Source organism: Neofelis nebulosa, chromosome 4 (assembly GCF_028018385.1).
Source record: "Neofelis nebulosa isolate mNeoNeb1 chromosome 4, mNeoNeb1.pri, whole genome shotgun sequence".
Lineage (NCBI taxonomy): Eukaryota > Metazoa > Chordata > Mammalia > Carnivora > Felidae > Neofelis > Neofelis nebulosa.
In genome coordinates this window covers 144,418,534-144,440,483 of record NC_080785.1, presented here as the reverse complement: position 1 = coordinate 144,440,483, position 21,950 = coordinate 144,418,534, and the positions used below count along the sequence as shown (strand labels likewise).

The following is a 21,950-nucleotide window of genomic DNA, read 5'->3' as shown; positions in this document are numbered from 1 at the left end:
CAAAACCCTTGTACAGATCTGCAGAATGTTCACTGGAGTATCCAGCAGACTACTGATCAGCAAATGCATGTGAAGAATGACCCAAAGCCCAGGAAAGAACCATCAGAAAGGAGATTAAAAGGGAATAGTGCCCAGGGTTCGTTGGAAACAATGCCTGTTCCTATTAGCCAGATTGGAAAAACTCGTAAGATAGTGGCTAGATTCAAGAAGGTCTTGCCTCAGTAGCAAAGAATAATTACTTCTACACTGAGCACTGGTTGGTGGGAATGCAAACTGATGCAGCCACTCTGGGAAACAGAATGCAGGTTCCTCAAAAAGTTAAAAATAGGACTACCTATGACTCAGCAATTGCAATACTAGGTATTTACCAAAAAACCACAAAACCACTAATTTGGAGGGATACATGCACCCCTATGTTTATAGCAGCATTATCAACAATAGTCAAATTATGGAAAGAGCCCACATGTCCAACGACAGGTAAAAGGATAAAGATGTAGTGTCTATATACAATAGAATTTTACTCATCCATAAAAAAAATGAAATCTTGCCATTTGCAACAACATGGATGAAGCTAGAGAGTGCTAGGCTAAGTGAAACAAGTCATTCAGATTTTCTGTCTCCCTCTCTCTTTACTCCTCTCCCACTCATGCTCTCTCTCAAATATTAAAAAAAATTTATAAAAAATGTTAAATAAACAAACTGAGTGCTTCTTTGGGCCTACTCAACAAATCATAAAAAACTGAAAAGGACCAAGTTATTTTCAAGTAACTGATTTCTAGAACAAAGCTCAAGCAAATTTGTAAGAACACAAAAATATCCAACACTCAACAAGGTAAAATTCTGACATTTAACCTAAGATTCTCAGGCATACAGAGTCAGGAACACATGACCCATAATAATGAGATAACCAGTTGAAACCAATTTAGAACAGACACAATGTTATCTTAAATATAAGTAGAGACACGGAAGACATAAGACAAATCAAGCTTCTAGAAATAAAAACTACAATGTCCAAGATGAAAAATGGACTAGATGGAATTTAACAGATTGGACAATACAGAAAACTAATGAGCCTAAAGGCATAGCAGTAGAAACTATCCAAAATGAAATACAGAGAGATACAAGAGTAACAAAACAAAGCATGAAGAGTATCTGTGAGCTGTAGGACAACCTCATACAGACTAACACATGAGTAATTGAAGTCCCTGAAAGAAAGGAAGGGGGACAGAAAAAATACTTAAAGAACTATGCCCCCAAATTTTCCAAATTTGATGACAACTATAAAGCCACATATACAAGAAGATCAACTACCCCCAAGAACAAGAAACATGAATAAAACTACATCAAAGCATATCATTATCAAATAACAAAAAAACAGCAATAAAATCTTTTTATTTAAAAAACATTTTTTAAAGCTTATTTATTTATTTTGAGAGAGAAAGAGAGCATGCAAGTGGGGTAGGGGCAGAGAGAGAGGGAGAGAGAATCCCAAGCAGGCTCCTGCTGTCAGCACAGAGCCCCATGCGGGGCTTGATCCCATGAACTGCGAGATCATGACCTGAGCTGAGATCAAGAGCTGGCCACCCAACCAAGTGAGCCACCCAGGTGCCCCAAAACTTAAAAGCAGCCAAAGAAAGAGACTTATTAACTACATAAGAACAAAGATAAACATTATGGTCACATTTCTCACTGGAAATAATGCAAATAAGAAACAATGGTGTAACATTTTAAGATACTGAAAGAAAAAAATGCCAATTTACAGATCTATACATAGTAAAAACATCTTTTTTAGTCACATTTCTCACTGGAAATAATGCAAATAAGAAACAATGGTATAACATTTTAAAATACTGTAAGAAAGAAATGACAACTTACAAATCTACATATAGTAAAAACATCTTTTTTTTCCCCAAAGATTTTAAACTCTACACCCAACATGGGGTTGAACTCACAACCCTGAGATCAAGAGTCCCATGCTCTACCAACTGAGACAGCCAGCCACCCCCACAGTAAAAACATCTTTTAAGGATATTCAAAATAAAGATATTTTCAGACATATGAAAGTTGAATTAATTCATTTTAGGGTGCCTGGGTGGCTCCAGTATCAGGAATGAGAGAGCCTCTCATCTCTAAAGTTTATACAGATAGTAAAAGAATAATGAGAGACTATTATGAACGATTTTATGCCCATAAATGTGACAGTTTAAATAAAACTGGCAACTTTCTTGAAAGACACAAACTACCAAAGGTCATTCAAGAAGGAATAGATAACCTTAACAGCTTTATATCTATTCTTTAAAAATTGAGTATAAAAACCTTTCCACAAAGAAAACTCAAGGCCCTAATGACTTCACTGGTGAGTATCACCAAACTAAGAAATACAGAATACCATTTTAAAAAAAAATTTTTTTTAACGTTTATTTATTTTTGAGACAGAGAGAGACAGAGCATGAACAGGGGAGGGTCAGAGAGAGGGAGACACAGAATCTGAAACAGGCTCCAGGCTCTGAGCTGTCAGCACAGAGCCCGACGCGGGGCTCGAACTCACGGACCGTGAGATCATGACCTGAGCCGAAGTCGGACGCTTAACCGACCGAGCCACCCAGGCGCCCCCTTTTATTTTTTTTTATTTATTTATTTTTTTTTAGAATACCATTTTTTTTAATTTTTAATTTTATATACAGAGTGTGAGTGGGAGAGGAGCTGGGGGAGAGGGAGAATTTTAAGCAGGCTTCACACTCAGCACAGAGCCCAACATGGGGCTCAATCCCATGACCCTGGCATCGTGACCTAAGCCAAAATCAAGAATCAGACTCAACCAACTGAGCCACCCAGGTGCCCCTACAATACCGTCTTGATACAACTCTTCTAAATCACTCTGTGAAGTCTGATACCCAAACCAGACAAAGGCATTACAAAGAAACCACAAACCAATACCCACCATGAACACAAAAGCAAAAATTCTAAACAAAATTTTAGCAACTCAAATCCAAAACTGTATTAAAAGGATAACACATCAAGACCAAGTGGGGTTAATTCCAGGAATACAGTTGGTCTAACTTTGAAAAGTCAATGTTGGGGGAAGATGGCGGCGTAGGAGGATGCTGGGCTCACTGTGTCCTGCTGATCACTTAGATTCCACCCACATCTGCCTAAATAACCCAGAAAACCACCAGAAGACTAGCAATGGACTCTCCAGAGCCAAGCATAGACAAGAGGCCCACGGAAGAGAGTAGGAAGGCCGAAGAGGCAGTGCGGGCTACACGGACTGGCAGGAGGGAGCCGGGGAAGTGGAGGGGCAGCCCGCCTGGCAAGGCAAAGGCCCTGAGTCTGGCTTACAAAAGTGGAGGGGCCGGACTGCGTGAGTTCTGACAGCCAGCAGGACTTAACATCTGGAATGTAATAAGTCAACATCTCTGCTCGCAAAGTGGGAGGGTGAGAGGACAACTGGAGGGAGAGGTGTTGAGCCCCGGAAGACAGAGCTCAGCTCCGTGGGTAGCAAAGGTGCTGGGAAGTGCCATCTCCCTCTCCCGTCCCCCAGCCGAAATCCCAAAGGGAACTAGTTCCCCTCACAGAACTTGCTTGCACCACACAAACATCCAATGCTGTGCTTCTGTGGATCCATTGCTCCTACGGTTCTGCCTGCCTCCTTCCCAGTGCTGCAGGGCCCTTCCCACAGGGGACCACCAATGGCAAACCGAGCTAAGCTTGCCCCTCCCACCCCTGTGCACCTTGCGGATCCACCCCGGCTAATACGCCAGATCCCATCAAAGAAGCACCACATGCCTGCCAGTATGGAAGTAGCCCAGACAAGGGCCACACCACTCCACAGTGAGTCCTGCCCCTGGGAAAGGGGGAGATAAGGTACACACCAGTCTGACTGTGGCCCCAGTGGTGGGCTGGGGACAGACATCGGGTCTAACTGCAGCCCCGCCCACCAACACAAGTTACTCCAGACACCACAGAGGTAGGCCCCTGCAGTTCCGCGCCACTCCAGGGACTATCCAAAATGACAAAACAGAAGGATTCTCCTCAAAAGAAACTCCAGGAAGTAGCAACAGCTAACGAATTGATCAAAAACGATTTAAGCAATATAACAGAACAAGAATTTAGAATAATAGTCATAAAATTAATCGCTGGGCTTAATAAAGTATAGAGGACATCTAAGAACCTATTGCTACAGAGATCAAGGGACTAAAAAATAGTCATAAGGAGCTAAAAAATGCTATAAATGAGGTGCAAAATAAAATGGAGGCGACCACAGCTAGGATTGAAGAGGCAGAAGAGAGAATAGGTGAATTAGAAGATAAAATTATGGAAAAAGAGGAAGCTGAGAAAAAGAGAGATAAAAAAAATCCAGGAGTATGAGGGGAGAATTAGAGAACTAAGTGATGCAATGTAACGAAACAATATCCATATCATAGGAATTCCATAAGAGGAAGAGACAGAGAAAGGGGCTGAAGGTGTACTTGAAAAAATCATAGCTGAGAAGTTCCCTGATCTGGGGAAGGAAAAAGGCATTGAAATCCAAGAGGCACAGAGAACTGCCTTCAGACATAACTTGAATCAATCTTCTGCACGACATATCATAGTGACACTGGCAAAATACAAGGATAAAGAGAAAATTCTGAAAGCAGCTAGGGATAAACACGCTCTAACATATAAAGGGAGATTTATAAGACTAGTGACAGACCTATCTACTGAAACTTGGCAGGCCAGAAAGGAATGGCAGGAAATCTTCAATGTGATGAACAGAAAAAAATATGCAGCCGAGAATCCTTTATCAAGTCTGTCATTCAGAATAGAAGGAGAGATAAAGGTCTTCCCAAACAAACAAAAACTGAAGGAATTCATCACCACTAAACCAGCCCTACAAGAGCTCCTAAAGGGGATTCTGTGAGGAAAATGTTGCAAGGACCACAAAGTACCAGAACATCACTACAAGCATGAAACCTACAGACATCACAATGACTCTAAACCCCTATCTTTCAATAATAATACTGAATGTAAATGGACTAGATGCTCTAACCAAAAGACATAGGGTATCAGAATGGATAAAAAAACAAGACCCATCTATTTGCTGTCTACAAGAGACTCATTTTAGGCCTCAGGACACCTTCAGATTGAATGTGAGGGGATGGAGAACTATTTATCATGCTACTGGAAGTCAAAAGAAAGCTGGAGTAGCCATACTTATATCAGACAAACTAGACTTTAAATTAAAGGTTGTAACAAGAGATGAAGAAGGGCATTATATAATAATTACAGGGTCTATCCATCAGGAAGAGCTAACAATTATAAATGTCTATGCACCAAATACGGGAGCCCCCAAATACATAAAACAAGTAATCACAAACATAAGCAACATTATTGATAAGAATGTGGTAATTGCAGGGGACTTTAGTACTCCACTTAAAGCAATGGATAGATCATCTAGACACAGAATCAATAAAGAAACGAGGGCCCTGAATGATACATTGGATCAGATGGACTTGACAGATACGTTTAGAACTCTGCATCCCAAAGCAACAGAATATACTTTCTTCTCGAGGGCACATGGAACATTCTCCAAGATAGATCACATACTGGGTCACAAAACAGCCCTTTATAAGTATAAAAGAATTGAGATCATACCATGCATACTTTCAGACCACAATGCTATGAAGCTTGAAATCAACCACAGGAAAAAGTCTGGAAAACCTCCAAAAGCATGCAGGTTAAAGAACACCCTACTAAAGAATGAATGGGTCAACCAGACAATTAGAGAAGAAATTTAAAAAATATATGGAAGCAAATGAAAATGAAAATACAACAATCCAAATGCTTTTGGATGCAGCAAAGGCAGTCCTGAGAGGAAAATACATTGCAATCCAGGCCTATCTCAAGAAACAAGAAAAATCCCAAATACAAAATCTAACAGCACACCTAAAGGAAATAGAAGCAGAACAGCAAAGACACCCCAAACCCAGCAGAAGAGAAATAATAAAAATTAGAGCAGAAATAAACAATATAGAATCTAAAAAACTGTAGAGTAGACCAATGAAACCAAGAGTTTGTTTATTGAAAAAGTAAACAAAATCGATAAACCTCTAGCCAGGCTTCCCAAAAAGAAAAGGGAGATGACCCAAATAGATAAAATCATGAATGAAAATGGAATTATTACAACCAATCCCTCAGAAATACAAGCAATTATCAGGGAATACTATGAAAAATTATATGCCAACAAACTGGACAACTTGGAAGAAATGGACAAATTCCTCAGCACCCACACACTTCCAAAACTCAAACAGCAAGAAAAGGAAAACTTGAACAGACTCATAACCAGTGATGAAATTGAATCAGTTATCAAAAATCTCCCAACAAATAGGAGTCCAGGACCAGATGACTTCCCTGGAGAATTCTACCAGACATTTAAAGCAGAGATAATACCTATCCTTCTCAAACTATTACAAAAAATAGAAAGGGAAGGAAAACTTCCAGACTCATTCTATGAAGCCAGCATTACTTTCATTCCTAAATCAGAGACCCAGCAAAAAAAAAAAAGAGAACTACAGGCCAATATCCCTGATGAATATGGATGCAAAAACTCTCAATAAGATACTAGCAAATCAAATTCAACAGCATATAAAAAGAATTATACACCATAATCAAGTGGGATTCATTCCTGGGCTGCAGGGCTTGTTCAACTTTAGCAAATCAATCAATATGACACATCACATTAATAAAAGAAAAGAATCGTATGATCCTGGCAATCAATGCAGAAAAAGCATTTGACAAAATTCAGCATCCTTTCTTAATAAAAACCCTTGAGAAAGTCAGGATAGAAGGAATATACTTAAACACATAAAAGCCATTTATGAAAAGCCCACAGCTAACATCATCCTCAATGGAGAAAAACTGAGAGCTTTCCCCCTGAGACCAGGAACACGACAGGGATGTCCACTCTCACTGCTATTGTTTAACATAGTGTTGGAAGTGCTAGCATCAGCAATCAGACAACAAAAGGAAATCAAAGGCATCAAAATTGGCAAAGATGAAGTCAAGCTTTCACTTTTTGCAGATGACATGGAAACCCCGATAGACTCCACCAAAAGTCTGCTAGAACTGATACATGAATTCAGCAAAGTCGCAGGATACAAAATCAATGTACAGAAATCAGTTGCATTCTTATACACTAATAATGAAGCAACAGAAAGACAAATAAAGAAACTGATCCCATTCACACTTGCACCAAGAATCATAAAATACCTAGGAATAAACCTAACCAAAGATGTAAAAGATCTGTATGCTGAAAACTATAGAAAGCTTATAAAGGAAATTGAAGAAGATATAAAGAAATGGAAAAACATTCCGTGCTCATGGATTGGAAGAATAAATATTGTTAAAATGTCAATACTACCCAAAGCAGTCTACACATTCAATGCAATCCCAATCAAAATTGCACAGCATTCTTCTCGAAGCTAGAACAAGCAATCCTAAAATTCACATGGAACCACAAAAGGCCCCGAATAGCCAAAGTAATTTTGAAGAAGAAGACCAAAGCAGGAGGCATCACAATCCCAGACTTTAGCCTCTACTACAAAGCTGTCATCATCAAGACAGCATGGTATTGGCACAAAAACAGACACATAGACCAATGGAATAGAATAGAAACCCCAGAACTAGACCCACAAACGTATGGCCAACTCATCTTTGACAAAGCAGGAAAGAATATCCAATGGAAAAAAGACAGTCTCTTTAACAAATGGTGCTGGGAGAACTGGACAGCAACATGCAGAAGGATGAAACTAGACCACTTTCTTACACCATTCACAAAAATAAACTCAAAATGGATAAAGGACCTGAATGTGAGACAGGAAACCATCAAAACCCTAGAGGAGAAAGCAAGAAAAAACCTCTCTGACCTCAGCTGCAGCAACTTCTTACTTGACACATCTCCAAAGGCAAGGGAATTAAAAGCAAACATGAACTATTGGGACCTCATGAAGATAAAAAGCTTCTGCACTGCAAAGGAAACAACCAACAAAACTAAAAGGCAACCAACGGAATGGGAAAAGATATTTGCAAATGACATATCGGACAAAGGGCTAGTATCCAAAATCTATAAAGAGCTCACCAAACTCCACACCCAAAACACAAATAATCCAGTGAAGAAATGGGCAGAAAACATGAATAGACACTTCTCTAAAGAAGATATCCAGATGGCCAACAGGCACATGAAAAGATGCTCAACGTCGCTCCTCATCAGGGAAATACAAATCAAAACCACACTCAGATATCACCTCACGCCAGTCAGAGTGGCTCAAATGAACAAATCAGGAGACTATAGATGCTGGCAAGGATGTGGAGAAACGGGAACCCTCTTGCACTGTTGGTAGGAATGCAAACTGGTGCAGCTGCTCTGGAAAACAGTGTGGAGGTTCCTCAAAAAATTAAAAATAGATCTACCCTATGACCCAGCAATAGCACTGCTAGGAATTTACCCAAGGGATACAGGAGTGCTGATGCATAGGGGCACTTGTACGCCAATGTTTATAGCAGCATTTTCAACAATAGTCAAATTATGGAAAGAGCCTAAATGTCCATCAACTGATGAATGGATAAAGAAATTGTGGTTTATATACACAATGGAATACTACATGGCAATGAGAAAGAATGAAATACAGCCCTTTGTAGCAATGTGGATGGAACTGGAGAGTATTACGCTAAGTGAAATAAGTCATACAGAGAAAGACAGATACCATATGTTTTCACTCTTATGTGGATCTTGCGAAAATTAACAGAAGGCCATAGGGGAGGGGAAGGGAAAAAAAAAGAGGTTAGAGAGGGAGGGAGCCAAACCAAAAGAGACTCTTAAAAACTGACAATAAACTGAGGGTTGATGGGGGGTGGGAAAGAGGGGAGGGTGGGTGATGGGTATTGAGGAGGGCACCTGTTGGGATGAGCACTGGGTGTTGTATGGAAACCAATTTGATAATAGATTTCATATTTAAAAAAAAAAGTCAATGTTAACATGCCATTCACATTCATATACTCAAAAAGCAAAGCCATATAAAGCATCTTGACAGGTTCAGAAAAAGCATTTAACAAAATCCAAAGTCCATTCCTGATTTTTAAAAAATCTCAGCAAACTAGGAAGGGAAGAGGCCTTCATTGGGGCACATGGGTGGCTCAGTCAGTTAAGCGTCCAACTTCGACTCAGGTCATGATTTCACCGTTCATGGGTTCAAGCCCCACATTGGGCTTTGTGCTGACAGCTCAGAGCCTGCAGCCTGCTTCGAATTCTGTGTCTCCCTCTCTTTCTCTGCCGCTTCCCACTTGCTGTCTCTCTCACTCAAAAATGAATAAACGTTCAAAAAAATTAAAAATTATTAAAAAAAGAAGAGGCCTTCATCAACTTGATAAAGGACATCTACAAAAAAAAAAACCAAAACGCACAGCTAATATCATACTTAATTATTAAATGCTGAATGTTATCCTTTTAGATCAGGAACAAAACAGTGATGTCCTTTCTCACCAGCACTATTCAACATTGTACTGGAGGTTCTAGCCAGTGCAATCAGGCAAGAAAAATTAAATTCATCTACTGGAAAGAAGTAAAATAGTCAATATTCATAAGTGTAATAATCTTCTAAAAATATGATGGAATCTATAAAAAGAAAGCTACTAGAACTAGTAAATGAATTTATCAAGGTTATGGGATACAATATCACTATACAAAAATCAACTATATAGGAGTATTTTGAACTAAGCTTTTGAATGAAAAACTGAAAATTGAATTTTAAAACTGGTATCATTACATCAAAAATAAGACCAGCTTAGTGATAAATGTGACAGATGTAAAACATTTGTACCCTGAAAACCACAAAATATTGCTGAAATTAAAGAAGACATAAGTAATGGACAGATATATTTTATTCATGGATCAGGGGGCAAAATTATTAAGGTATCACTTCTCTACCAATTTATCTATAGATTTAATACAACTGCAATCAAAATCCCATGAAGATTTTGTGTAGAAATTCACAAACTTGCTTCTTCAAAAGATGTTGCTATGAAAATGAAAAGACCCGTCACAAAGTAGGGGGAGGGGAGGGGAAATGTTTGCAAACCATATATCTGAAAAAGAACTTGTATCAAGAATATAGAGAGAACTCTCAAAACTCAACCATTAGAAATTAAACAACTCGTTTTAAAAAGAGCAAAAGAATCTAGCAGAAACTTTACCAAAAAAAAAAGTATGTAGATGAATAAAAAGAACAAAGATAGATGTTCAATGTCATAGATCATCAGGGAAATGCAAATTAAAATCCCAATGAGATAAGAATATAAACCAATTAGAATGGCTAAAATTAAAAAGGCTGCCATACTACGTGCTGGGTAGGACGTGCAGAGAATGGAAATCATACACAGCTGGTGGAAGCAAATTGGCACAACCACTTCAGAAAAGTTTGGCAGTTTCTTAAAAAGGTAACCATTCACCTCATCATTCAAGTCCTAGGTGTTTACCCAAGAAGAAAGGATATATATGTCTATACAAAATGGTTATACATGAATGTTTATAGCAGCTTTATTTGTAATAGTCAAAAACTAGAAATGACCCAAATGTCCATCAACAGTTGAGTAGATAAGACTTTTTTGTTAGAGCCATATAATACTACTCAGCAATAAAAGGAATGAACTATCAATACATGTAACATGAACAAATCTCAAAACAATTATGCTGAGTAAAAGAAGTTAGATCCCTCTCTGCACAAGGAGCACGTCTCCTGCCACAGCCCCTTACTCTCTGAAAATGTACATGCATACCAAATTTGTCTTGACCCCTTCACTAGTCAGGAGCACGTCTCAGCTGCTAAGTTGACCACTTTTTGCAGCAGTGCTAAAACAACCAGAGAAACTGCCAATGAGACCCTCAGGGACTGGGCAGCCTCACTTATCCCTAGTCACAAATTCTAAATGAGTGCCATTTCAAGGGACATTGACACAGCAGCTAAATTCAGTGGGGTTGCGGCTGCCACAGCCAAATGGCTGGCTCTGGGGCTGGGATTTGGACTGTGTTCAGGAGCCTTATCACTGGTTATGTCAGGAACTTTTCTTTGAGGCTACAGCTCTTCTCGTATGTCATCCTGGGCTTTGCCCTCTCAGAGGCCATGGGGCTCTTTTGCCTGATGGTAGCCTTTTTCATCCTCTTCACCATGTTAAGGAGTCCCCTCCACCACCCAGTTCTTTCTCCCATGTCTCATCTGCTCTGTATATTCCTTTTCCTGTATATCACCAGGCAGGCTGGGGAAAGTGGTTGGCTCAGGGTTTGACAGAGGGAAGACAAATACCGTATTAATAACATGTTAAGAAAAAAAAAGTCAGATCAAAAAAAGAAGTACATACTATATAATTCCATTTATATCAAACTCTAGAAATACAAACCAACATATAGTGACAGAACACACATCAGTGGTTTGGGGAGGGGGCATGAAGGAGTGCGAAGGAGCATGAGGGAACTTTGGGAGGTGATGGGTATGTTCCTATCTCGACTGTGGTAATGGTTTTATGGGTGTATTCAAATGTCAAAACTTATCAAATTGTACACTTTAAATTTTAGTCTTCAGTTTATTATATGTCAATTATACTTCAATAAAGCTGTTTTTTTAAAAACACAAATTGCTGGGTTCTATCACCAGAGCCTCTGGCTATAAAAATATTTACCCATTTCATTAGATCAAAATCAATCATTTCAATAGTTTCCTACTGAAGTCTAAAAATCTATTCGCTTAATGGCAAGTGTGACAAGTCTGGAATGTAAAGTTAACTATTTTTCTAAAGTACCTCAATCATTCTAGAAGTAATTTATGCTACAATGTATTCATACTGGTTAGTATGGGGAAACATGAGGAACAGGAAAAAAATGAAGGATCTATGAAGGTTAGCTTTCTACTGGCTAAACAGAAATGATATTATGATGACACAGAGAATGGGGAGGCAAAAACAAACAAACCCAAAAGACAAAAAACAAAACCAGAAGAACCAAAGCCGAGTGGTGACACCAGTAAAATGGAATGAGAGCTCTGATTATTAGAAAACAATAATGTTAATTTGATTAGGCACAGCATAGCATTCAAGTAATGGCTAACAGAGAAAGGCTGGTATTCAAAAGTGGAAGTAAACCTGCAGAACAGGATATAGCTGAATTCTCCTGCCATCCTTTAACTATTTCAAACAAACTGGGAAGTGTAATTGAAAAAAAAATTTAGGAGCTCTATTTTATTAACAAGTACTAATTTCTATTGGCACAATAATAAATACCACAATTCAGCCAAGTTGTAGATGGCATATAAATATTATATCTTGGATACATGGAAAGATATTAAATTCTTAATGATAATTTAGTTACTAATACGAGTTAACATATTTTGTTATTTAGATATTTATCCATAGTTAGAGACTTTTTTTGTCTTCCTAAACTGTTTTTAGAAAACTAATATTGGGAAGTTAGTAATTAAGTTTTTCCCCAAGTTCTGTTAAAAGGAAAAAGTTAGCAAAATTCAGTTGTATACAAACAAATGAATTAAGTTATGAGCAAATGAAAACAAAAGGACAGATTTTAATGGAATTTCTTTTAAATGAACTGAAATATTTCATAGTGTACGTTCAAGATATTACCTAGTAACTTCAAAAAAGAATAACATCCAATATATTTTATTAATAAATTAAAATCCAAAGAATAGTATCATATACTTTAAAAAAGAGATGAAGAAATAAGTAATTTGAGATTAAAAAAGAAAAGGTTAAAAAAAAAAGGTAGTAAATAAGGGAGAATCTAACAATAACTATGTAGATTACTAAGCTAAAATTTTTTCATCAGAACATTTCATGAAATCAATACACTACCATGAAGGATATGAAATCACTTAATTATCTGTTATTACACTGGACTGTCCACTTGCTCATAGTAAACAGAAGAAGGTTTTCATTTGAATTTTTAAAAATAAGTTAGGAAGTAAAAGAAATATCATAATGCACAAGTTTCATTTATTATGTGTTTTTTCAAGCATTCCAACCTTACTCAGAAATAACACAAGATATCCAAGTGCTTTAAAATCCAAGGCCTTTAATTCACTTTTCAGTAATGGCCATAAATGCCTTCATAAAACCTCTTTTCCACTGAAAACAGAAGGCACTAGGCATTACATAACACCCTGAAAGCAGTGATTCCTTCTGATGCTGGTGGAGATAAACATTAAACGGTAGGTTTTAGATCTTAACAATGTCTCCTCAAAAAAAAAAAAAAAAAAAAAAAAGACAACACTGAAAATCACACAAAAAATTGTTACTAGTCAGTCTTTCTCAGGTTCCCAATCCAATTTTAAGTTATTTTTACAAATACATAATTTGAAATTAATAAACCAGGTAAGTATGATAATGGTTTTCAACATGTGTTAGGTTTTAGTTAAATATGAAGATACTGTTATTGTGCTACTTGGCATCCTTTGTTACTCATTAGCTGTGCAAAATAAACTTGAAATGATACATCCTGTAGTGGTATAATTTAAAAGATCCTTGATATGACACTAAGGACTTCCAAATTCTGGCCACAAACTGTATATAAATTGTAAGATTATTAAAATACCCCTTTTTGAAAAATAATAAGATGACGATTTATACCTAAATAAGGTTTCCCAGAAAGATATGAAATACTTTAGCATATAAAAGTAGTTGCCCCTTTTCCATAAAGACAATGTTGTTTCACAAAATAACTCATATGGATCCAAGGCAAATGATTTCTTTCAAATGCCATATTCTCTCTATGACTTTGAGGTATGCTTCAAGAGACTGTATCCATGAGAAAAGGGCACATTTGGGTATAAGACCACAGTTACAAACACAAGGAGGCTTTCTGGGTCAGAAGTGCCCTTAAGAGTTGCATTAACAGAAAACAAGAGATAGCTTCTGAAGTCATTTCTATTACAAACACATAACAACTAAATTTGGTTACTTAGAGGGTAATTCAAGACACAGCTATTTACATATGTGCTATGTCATGTGTGGCTATTTTAAATAGTGGCTTCTGGAGGACACTCCTACTCAAACACAAACCAAACAACTGTACTCTACCAAACCACAATCTTCTATTTTTGGCAAGGTAGCACAGTTTAAACAAAACAAAACAAAAACACACAACAACAACAACAACAACAACAAACTAGCTCTAACAGCAATTTAGGCAAAATTCCCCATGTCTAACAACAGTAGGGAAAGTGTTCAGAGAAATATGAATTTGGGGGGAAAAAAGTTCCATACTAAACAAATAATGCTGAAAATTAATCTTATAATCACCCAAATGACTATAACATAAAAGGTTTATGAATACCTTTGAAATAAGAATAGTTCAGTTTTAAAAATAGCTGATTATGAGTTTTACAATTAGAGTGTCTCTGAAAAACATACAAGCTAATTAACTTAAACAGGTCCAACCAGTAAATGATAAGAGGAAATAAACCCTTCCATAATTAATGCCAGATGCTTTCTTGCCTTTGGAGAAAGTGGTAAGATTAAATTTGAAATGGTAATAGAATATACTGAAATGAAACTTACATGACCACTGAAAAAAATCACCCACCAGGGCACTAACAACAAACATGATGGGAGGCAAGAAATGTATTTTTAAGCAATGATTACTCAGAAGAATGCCTTATAAAATTATGTATCATAATCAAGAAAAAGCTTCAAGAGTAGCAGCTGGGCTTTGTGAAACATGTAGGACAACAGAAGGCACTACAAAAGCATTAATCACTTCTAACTACAGTTGGACAGTTCAGTATTTTCCTTCTTCTTAAGAAGAGAGCCAGTGTGAATGTTATTTTTATATATCCCCCTGAGTTTTAACATGATTGGGCAAAGCAGCACCAATTTAAAAAAATATCTGCAGTGCCAGCACTGCAGTTTGGAATCACTTATACTGATGGCCCCACAGGTCTCTCATAAGAGCACTTTAGAACATGATTAAAAATATAGAAATGCCTCTCGGTGTTTCAATATTAAAGTGGAACCACCACAGATGTCCATTTTTAAAAATAATGCACTAAGAAGGTCTGTTTAGTCAGTATAGTCTTTCCACCCTGTAGCTAGCATTCACGGCTATTTTCCACGCTGAGACATCTCTTTTGCGCGTCGGGTTGAAATGTCAGTATGCTTCATGGTGCACAATCCTTTTTGGCTGGAAAATCCTGGCAAATATCATGTCATGCCCGTTTTGAGCAGTATGCCTTGTAGGTCCTCTGGCAACGCTAAGATAATTGCATCTATGTGTGTCCGTAACTTTTCCATAGTGTCAGGTTTCACAGGTAAATGTTCTCGATCAGCCTGCAACTACATAAGGAACATTTGGAAGCATTTAAATTATCCTCTGAGTCTGTACTAGGACATTATATTCCCTAAATGAACAGTTTTATGATCTAATGATTGGAAGATTCAAACTTATACCAGAATTTATAGAAACTGTAAAAAAGCAAAGAATATGCCATTTAAACAATATATTGCTGGCTCAATAAAAGACTTCTATGTAAATTAATAGATAATACCTATAAGTACAATGTGGTATTAAATATAAATGACAATTTTTTTTTTCTTAAGTTTACTTATTTATTGAGAGAGAGAGAGAGAGAGAGAGAGAGAGAGAGAGAGAGAGAGAATCCCGAGCAGGCTCCATGCTGTCAGCACAGAATCCGATGTGGGGCTTGATCTCAGAAATTGTGAGATCATGACCTGAGCGTAAATCAAGAGTTGGATGGATGCTTAACCAACTGAGCCACCCAAGGCACCCTGACAATGTTTTTTGTAGAGCTCAGTAGACCCCTTATAAATATTTTTTAAAATAATATGGCACCATTATGATCTGTTTGAGTGACCAAGTATTTTCACTCAGATCTACCATCAATTGACCAATCTTAAGTCCTCTCATTTAAAAAGCTACTTGGGCAACGTATCATGAACTATCACCTCAGCTGTGAGAAAAATATCGTCATGGATCTTTGCTGTTTTGGCTACGTACCAGCTTGTTTTTTAGCTTCAATACAAGGTCAACTGTTTCTACCTCTGTGTGTTTCTGGGTCCAGAGAAGTAAGTCCTAGAAGAATAAACAAATCCCAAATCAGCAAATAACCAAATGACTTCTCAAACTGCTCTATTTTAACAGGCAAGGCTACTGACAAGGAAGGATAGGAAGGAAAAGGAGAACAGAGTATATAAATCAGATACAGCATTACAGTACAAGAATAATTCTGTAGATAATATTCTAACAACACTAATTAGATCATTTTTGGCATTAGCTAGAACAATTGTCTAATACTTGCAAGTAAAACAAAATATAAAACTCGTGTCTGAGATAGCCCTTTTAGATCAATAAAGAAAAAACTGCAATTCAAAGTATAATACTAACGCCCATCCCTACTAAGTAGTGCATATTTCAATTTATAAGGAACAAATTAAGATACTTGTGAACATGAATATATTACTGGATATAAGCTTTTTATCTACAAATAAGTTCCTCCTGGGCTTCTCTGTAGTTGTCTTCATTGTATTCCTTCTCTCAACCACAGTCACTGGGAGTTCACTCCAAGACTAGCCCACCTCAAGCTAAATAAAAATTAGGCTATCCTTTATATTTTCACAAGTAGCTTAATTTAAAATAGTCTGGTAACAAATTATAGATTATAAACAGTCAAAATACAGGAAAAAATTGTTAATAATAAAAATAAAAAATTGTTAATAAAGGTGCTCAGATCTGAATCTTGATTCTATCCAGTGGCATGCTGGTAAATATTTAACCACCAGTTCTCCAGGAAAAGTCTCTGGTTTGTAGCATTTGCCAGTGTGGTGTAATACTCTCACTATAGCCAGTTTCAATCTACCAACCTGAGATCACCGAATGCAAAGCTGGGAAGAGATGTACACAGTCAGCTCCTGTGGGTCAGTGCAAGTGGACTCTAGCTCACTGCTGACTCCACCACTTAGCAGTGATATGATCTGAAGCAAGTCACTTAACTTACAATCTTTGGGGATCTCATAATGAAGATCATAACACACCCACTTCAATTAATTATTGTGTGGACTAAAAGACATTATTCATATAAAACACCTATACAGTCCTTGGCACATAGCACATGATCCAGAAAAGTTAGTTATTATTATTTACAAAGTAGTGGATATGGGTATAATCTCCCAGCTTCTAAGGATAATGTTATCTTTATTTTCAATAATTGTTAATCATCACACAAACATACTGTCTTCTAACCTCTTCACAAAGAACTTCTAAATGGAGTGCCTCCAATTTCTGGGTCATTTCCTTCCGCCGGGTCTTGAACCAACCATCAAAATTCGGAGATTTTAGAAAATGCCTATAAAAACAAATTTTAAAAATGCAAAGTTTGATTATGACTTACTTGTTCTCTTCAATACCTTTCCGAAACTACAGCTTGGATAACTGAAACAATGGAATTTTTTTTTTAAATATAAGTTTAAAGCCAGTTTTTTGTTTTTATTTTTTTAATGCTTATTTATTTTGAGAGAGAGAGAGAGAGAGAGAGAGAGAGAAAGTGCATGCAGCAGAGAAGGGGCAGACAGCAAGGGATAGAGAGAATCCCAAGTAGGCTCTGTGCTGACAGCAGAGCTCGATCCCATGAACCATGAGATCATGACCTGAGCTGAAATCAAGAGTCAGATGCTTAACCGACTGAGCCACTTCAGGTGCTCCTTTGTTTTGTTTTTATTTTAATTTTATTTATTTATTTTTTAACATTTATTTATTTTTGAGAGACAGAGAGAGACAGAGTATGAGCAGGGGAGGGACAGAGAGACAGGGAGACACAGAATCCGAAGCAGGCTCCAGGCTCCTAGCTGTCAGCACAGAGCCCGACGCAGGGCTCGGACTCACAAACCACGAGATCATGACCTGAGCTGAAGTCGGACACTTAACCGACTGAGCCACCCAGGCGCCCCTGTTTTGTTTTTAAATAAAGCTCTACAGATGGGTGAAAAAGAAGAAAAAAAAAAATGACCAACCGGTAAAGTCCAATCCAATCGCCTTTTATTCTAGAGGTCAGCTGAGGTCCTGTTTTCTCAAGTGTTTTCATAAATTCTTCTGGAAGGAATTGTCTTAATTGGGGTGGACTCTAGAAATTAGGACATACTGATTTAAAAATCAGAAATAGATATATTCACAAAAGTTAATTACAGTTAGAGAACTCAAATAGGAATTTAACTGAATAAGTTATACCTTCCATGGAGAGATGCTTTTCTGCAAAGGCATCAAGCTTGCCACGTATCTTTCCTAAAACCAAGAAAAAAATTAATCAAAGTTAGGCATTCTTACCTAGAGAGTCTTCAAAACCATTTAAACAGACCGACCTGAAAGAAATGGGTTTCTAAGTTTTCCATCATGTGCTCTTTCAATGGACAGCAGCAGTGCCATCACAGCCCACGACAGACATAGCAAAACTTAGATTGAATTGAGAAGTCAGACTTTCAGTAAGATTTTAACTAAATCTTAGATAATCCAAGGGTCTGCATAATCATTAGCCTTATTGGGGGAGTATGTGCCAGAAAATGTACTCAACATTTTACATGCATGATCTCTTTTAATCCTTGCAAACATCCCATGTGGCAGTAATTACTGGAAAACAGGCTTTGAAAGGCTGAATAACCTGCTCATGGTCACACAGCCTGAACCTGAATTCCGGTGTATTGACTTTAGCCCATGCCTTTAAGGACTGCAGTAAAGTTCATTTTACTTAGACAGACAGGTTTAAATGGAACAAAATTAATTAACACACATAGAACAAGAAAGACTATTTCATCTCAAAATGTAATAGCAAAGATCTCCATGTTGCTCCCATATAATATCACAGATAGATTATGTTAGTAACTACATGGAATCTCTCTCTGATGCAGTATCCAGACTAGGACCACATTATGGTACTGTCGGATACTGTGAATCATCTTTTAGTATTTTAATACGTTATTCCACTAAATTTCATAGAATACCCATATCATCTAGCCATTTATTCCATATTGAGTGCTATCAGATGCCAGACTGAGGAAAAGATAATGAACAAGACAGACAAGGCCCCTGTCATCATGGAGCTACCAGTCTCATGGATATCATACCAAACTGTGCTCAAGAAAATAATATCAGAGAAAGAAGCCCCAGGTTAACTTTCTTTTAAGGTGCAAATGCAATAATCATATAACATTTCACAATTATCTCATTTAAGATTCACAACAACCCTGAAAGATATTTAGGAAAAGTGGAATTAGTCACTTTTACAGTAAAAGAAAATGAGTGTCAGTGAAAGGAAGTGACTTGCCAAAGTCACAAAGTTAATATTAGAACAGAGTCCAGGTCTCCTGCAAATCACTCTATTTTTAATCACCAAACACATGAGCAAGCCAAACAACTTAAGGTTTTTGTGAATGGGAAAAACATGCATATAGCCTTCAACAAATCATTAAACAAATATATATGTTAACTTACTAATGGAATGATGAAACTTTGTGTCAGTTCCAAAAAATAGCGACGGAGAATAACACTTTGAGCCTCAGAAGGACGTTTCTGTTGTACACCCTTAAAAGAAAAAGCAATGAGAACATAGATTCTAGTGTAAGGGAATATAAAACAGTGGATAATTATAGTAGCTCAACTGGTATGTAAACATGTATTTTACTTGATTAAAAAAAAACAAAACCAGAACTTCACCTTGAAGTAATTTAACCTAAAGTTCATTATGCAATATCCTGTGGAAAAAAATCCTTAGAGTAAAATATCACATGTTCATCCTGTGATATTTACTTAAAGTATCAGTTTACAATGAATGGTCTTTACTTCATACTTGCTGTATTAGTATTATTTACATTTCCCAAAAAAATGGTAACTATCTCCTGTTAGGTGCTAAACTACCTCATGGAAGAAGAGTACATTACTTTTTCACTGTAACTCCCAAGTTTCTAGAAAGACTGGCACTATTTGGTAACTGCAGCCCCACATTTCAAGCCCATAACTTGCTGCTTTAGTCTCCTGATTTTTATGAAGCTTTGGTTCAAAAGAAAGACCTCATTTCATATCATTACACCTAACGCACATGCTGCCTAACTGGATATTGCATACCTGAACAAGGAAATTTAAATTAATAATATGAGCAAGTAATTACCTTCTGTAATTGTTTTATGATCTCTTCATCTCTATTTAGATATGGCTTATAAGAAGTATAAACTCCTAAGAAGTAAATGAAAGAAAATAAGGTGAACAGTAAGACCCAGGTACTCATTTAAGTATATATTTAAAAATAATTTTAAAAAAATAAAAATTAGTACCAGGTTTAGAATCCAGAGTCTTTAGGTTCTTCAATTTTTTCACTTTAACCTGCTTAGGAATTTCACCTGAAGGAAACATCATAAAGATTCTTACACTATTCAAGTTTTACACATTATAAAACTGGAATTTTATCAGATTAAGAATTGTCTGTTTATTACTTAGGGATCTTGTAGCTAAAGCATTCTTTAGAATTTTATTTTATTATTTATTTATTTTTAAGAGAGTTAGCAAGCAGAGGAGAGGGGCAGAGGGAAAGAAAGAGAGAACCTTAAGCAGGCTCCAAGCTCAGCACAGAGCCCAACACAGGGCTTGATCTCATGACCCCAGAATCATGACCTGAGTCGAAATCAAGAGTCAGATGCTCACTCAACTGACTGAGCCACCCAGGCGCCCCATGAAGTATTCTTAACATCAAATAGTATTGAAGAGTTTATTCCTAGTACTTTAAAACTGGATAAAGGGAACGTGGGATTATTATAGTATTACAGAAACAATGTGTGTAAATTATATAAAATGGGTATTTGATCTTTCATTAATATCTATCATTACTCAACATTTTTCCTTTTGTCACTCAACTTATAATTTAAAATCTTTGTGCCAAATACATGAAATTGAAAATCTATGTGGCAAATATTAATAAAATACCCCTTGAAGAGTAAATGGAATTATAAGGAACTCCTTAGTATGCAGATATAGTATTCAAAAGTGTTTTTCAGACACCTCCCCAAATTGTTTTTGCACTGTAGAAACTTACACTGCCACCAAGTGGTGACAGTGTATGCCACAACCACAGGTCTGAGGCACAGATGGACAGGACTCCTGAGCAGGACTGCTGTGACAACTTGCACAGCATATGCTGTGGTTCTGGTTTTGGGGTCAAGGGAAGCTACAATCTAAATAACTCTCTCATCAGCAGAAAAATGCCTCAAGTTAAGCACTTAGAAGCATCAACAGCACACTAGACTTATCAGACTTTTTCTTTTCCTTTCTCTGTCCTCCTCTCTGCCTAAGAGTAAGAAGACCTAAAAACTGAAAGACAACCTAGAGATTATCTAATTCAAGGCTCTAAAATGACACAATATTTTTGTTTACATTGTTATGTACATCAAACTGCCATCTAAAGTTATCTCTGGGGTTGAAATTACAGGCACACAGAGCATTTGCGCTTGTAATCTTATATCATTAAAGAATTTTAAGACCACGTACTGTAGTAAAACAGGTATTCTATAAACTCTCTACTTTGAAATAATTTCAATTTTACAGAAAAGCTGCAGTATGATAAAGGTGATACTCTAATTTTATCAATTGTCCCAATAATAACTTTAAACAGACCCTTGTTATAGAAGTCAATATCATGGATACACAGGCTAATTTTTTTTCATTGATTCAGTAAATGTCAGTAAACGCAAGATACTGGAAATAAAAAATAAAACAACTAGTTCCTGGCATCAAATATTCACAATCTAATGGCAAAGTAAGATAAATCGACATACATGACAATACGAAAGGATATACACTTGGATAAAATTATGAACAAGACACTATGGAAACACAAAAGAGTGTTTTGGCCAAACAGGAGCAAAAA

General features: G+C 36.9%; 1 protein-coding gene and 1 pseudogene across 5 annotated transcripts in view; one reads left to right on the top strand and one right to left on the bottom strand.

Moving 5' to 3' along the window:
* Positions 1–10,509: 10,509 nt before the first annotated feature.
* LOC131508607 (ATP synthase F(0) complex subunit C2, mitochondrial-like) lies at positions 10,510–11,315 on the top strand (annotated as a pseudogene).
* Positions 11,316–13,012: 1,697 nt separating this feature from the next.
* The window catches only part of DENND6A (DENN domain containing 6A), a 66,051-nt gene continuing 57,113 nt past the window's right edge, over positions 13,013–21,950 (bottom strand). For all 5 annotated transcript variants that reach the window (XM_058726458.1, XM_058726457.1, XM_058726459.1 and 2 more), the window contains 8 exons: positions 20,365–20,430; positions 20,202–20,266; positions 19,529–19,618; positions 18,272–18,325; positions 18,058–18,167; positions 17,291–17,393; positions 16,049–16,123; positions 13,013–15,366 (listed from right to left, as the gene is read on the bottom strand). In XM_058726458.1, coding sequence (XP_058582441.1) covers positions 15,235–15,366; positions 16,049–16,123; positions 17,291–17,393; positions 18,058–18,167; positions 18,272–18,325; positions 19,529–19,618; positions 20,202–20,266; positions 20,365–20,430 — 695 coding nt within the window. In that variant the 3' untranslated portion in view covers positions 13,013–15,234. The remainder of the gene's footprint in view (positions 15,367–16,048; positions 16,124–17,290; positions 17,394–18,057; positions 18,168–18,271; positions 18,326–19,528; positions 19,619–20,201; positions 20,267–20,364; positions 20,431–21,950) is intronic.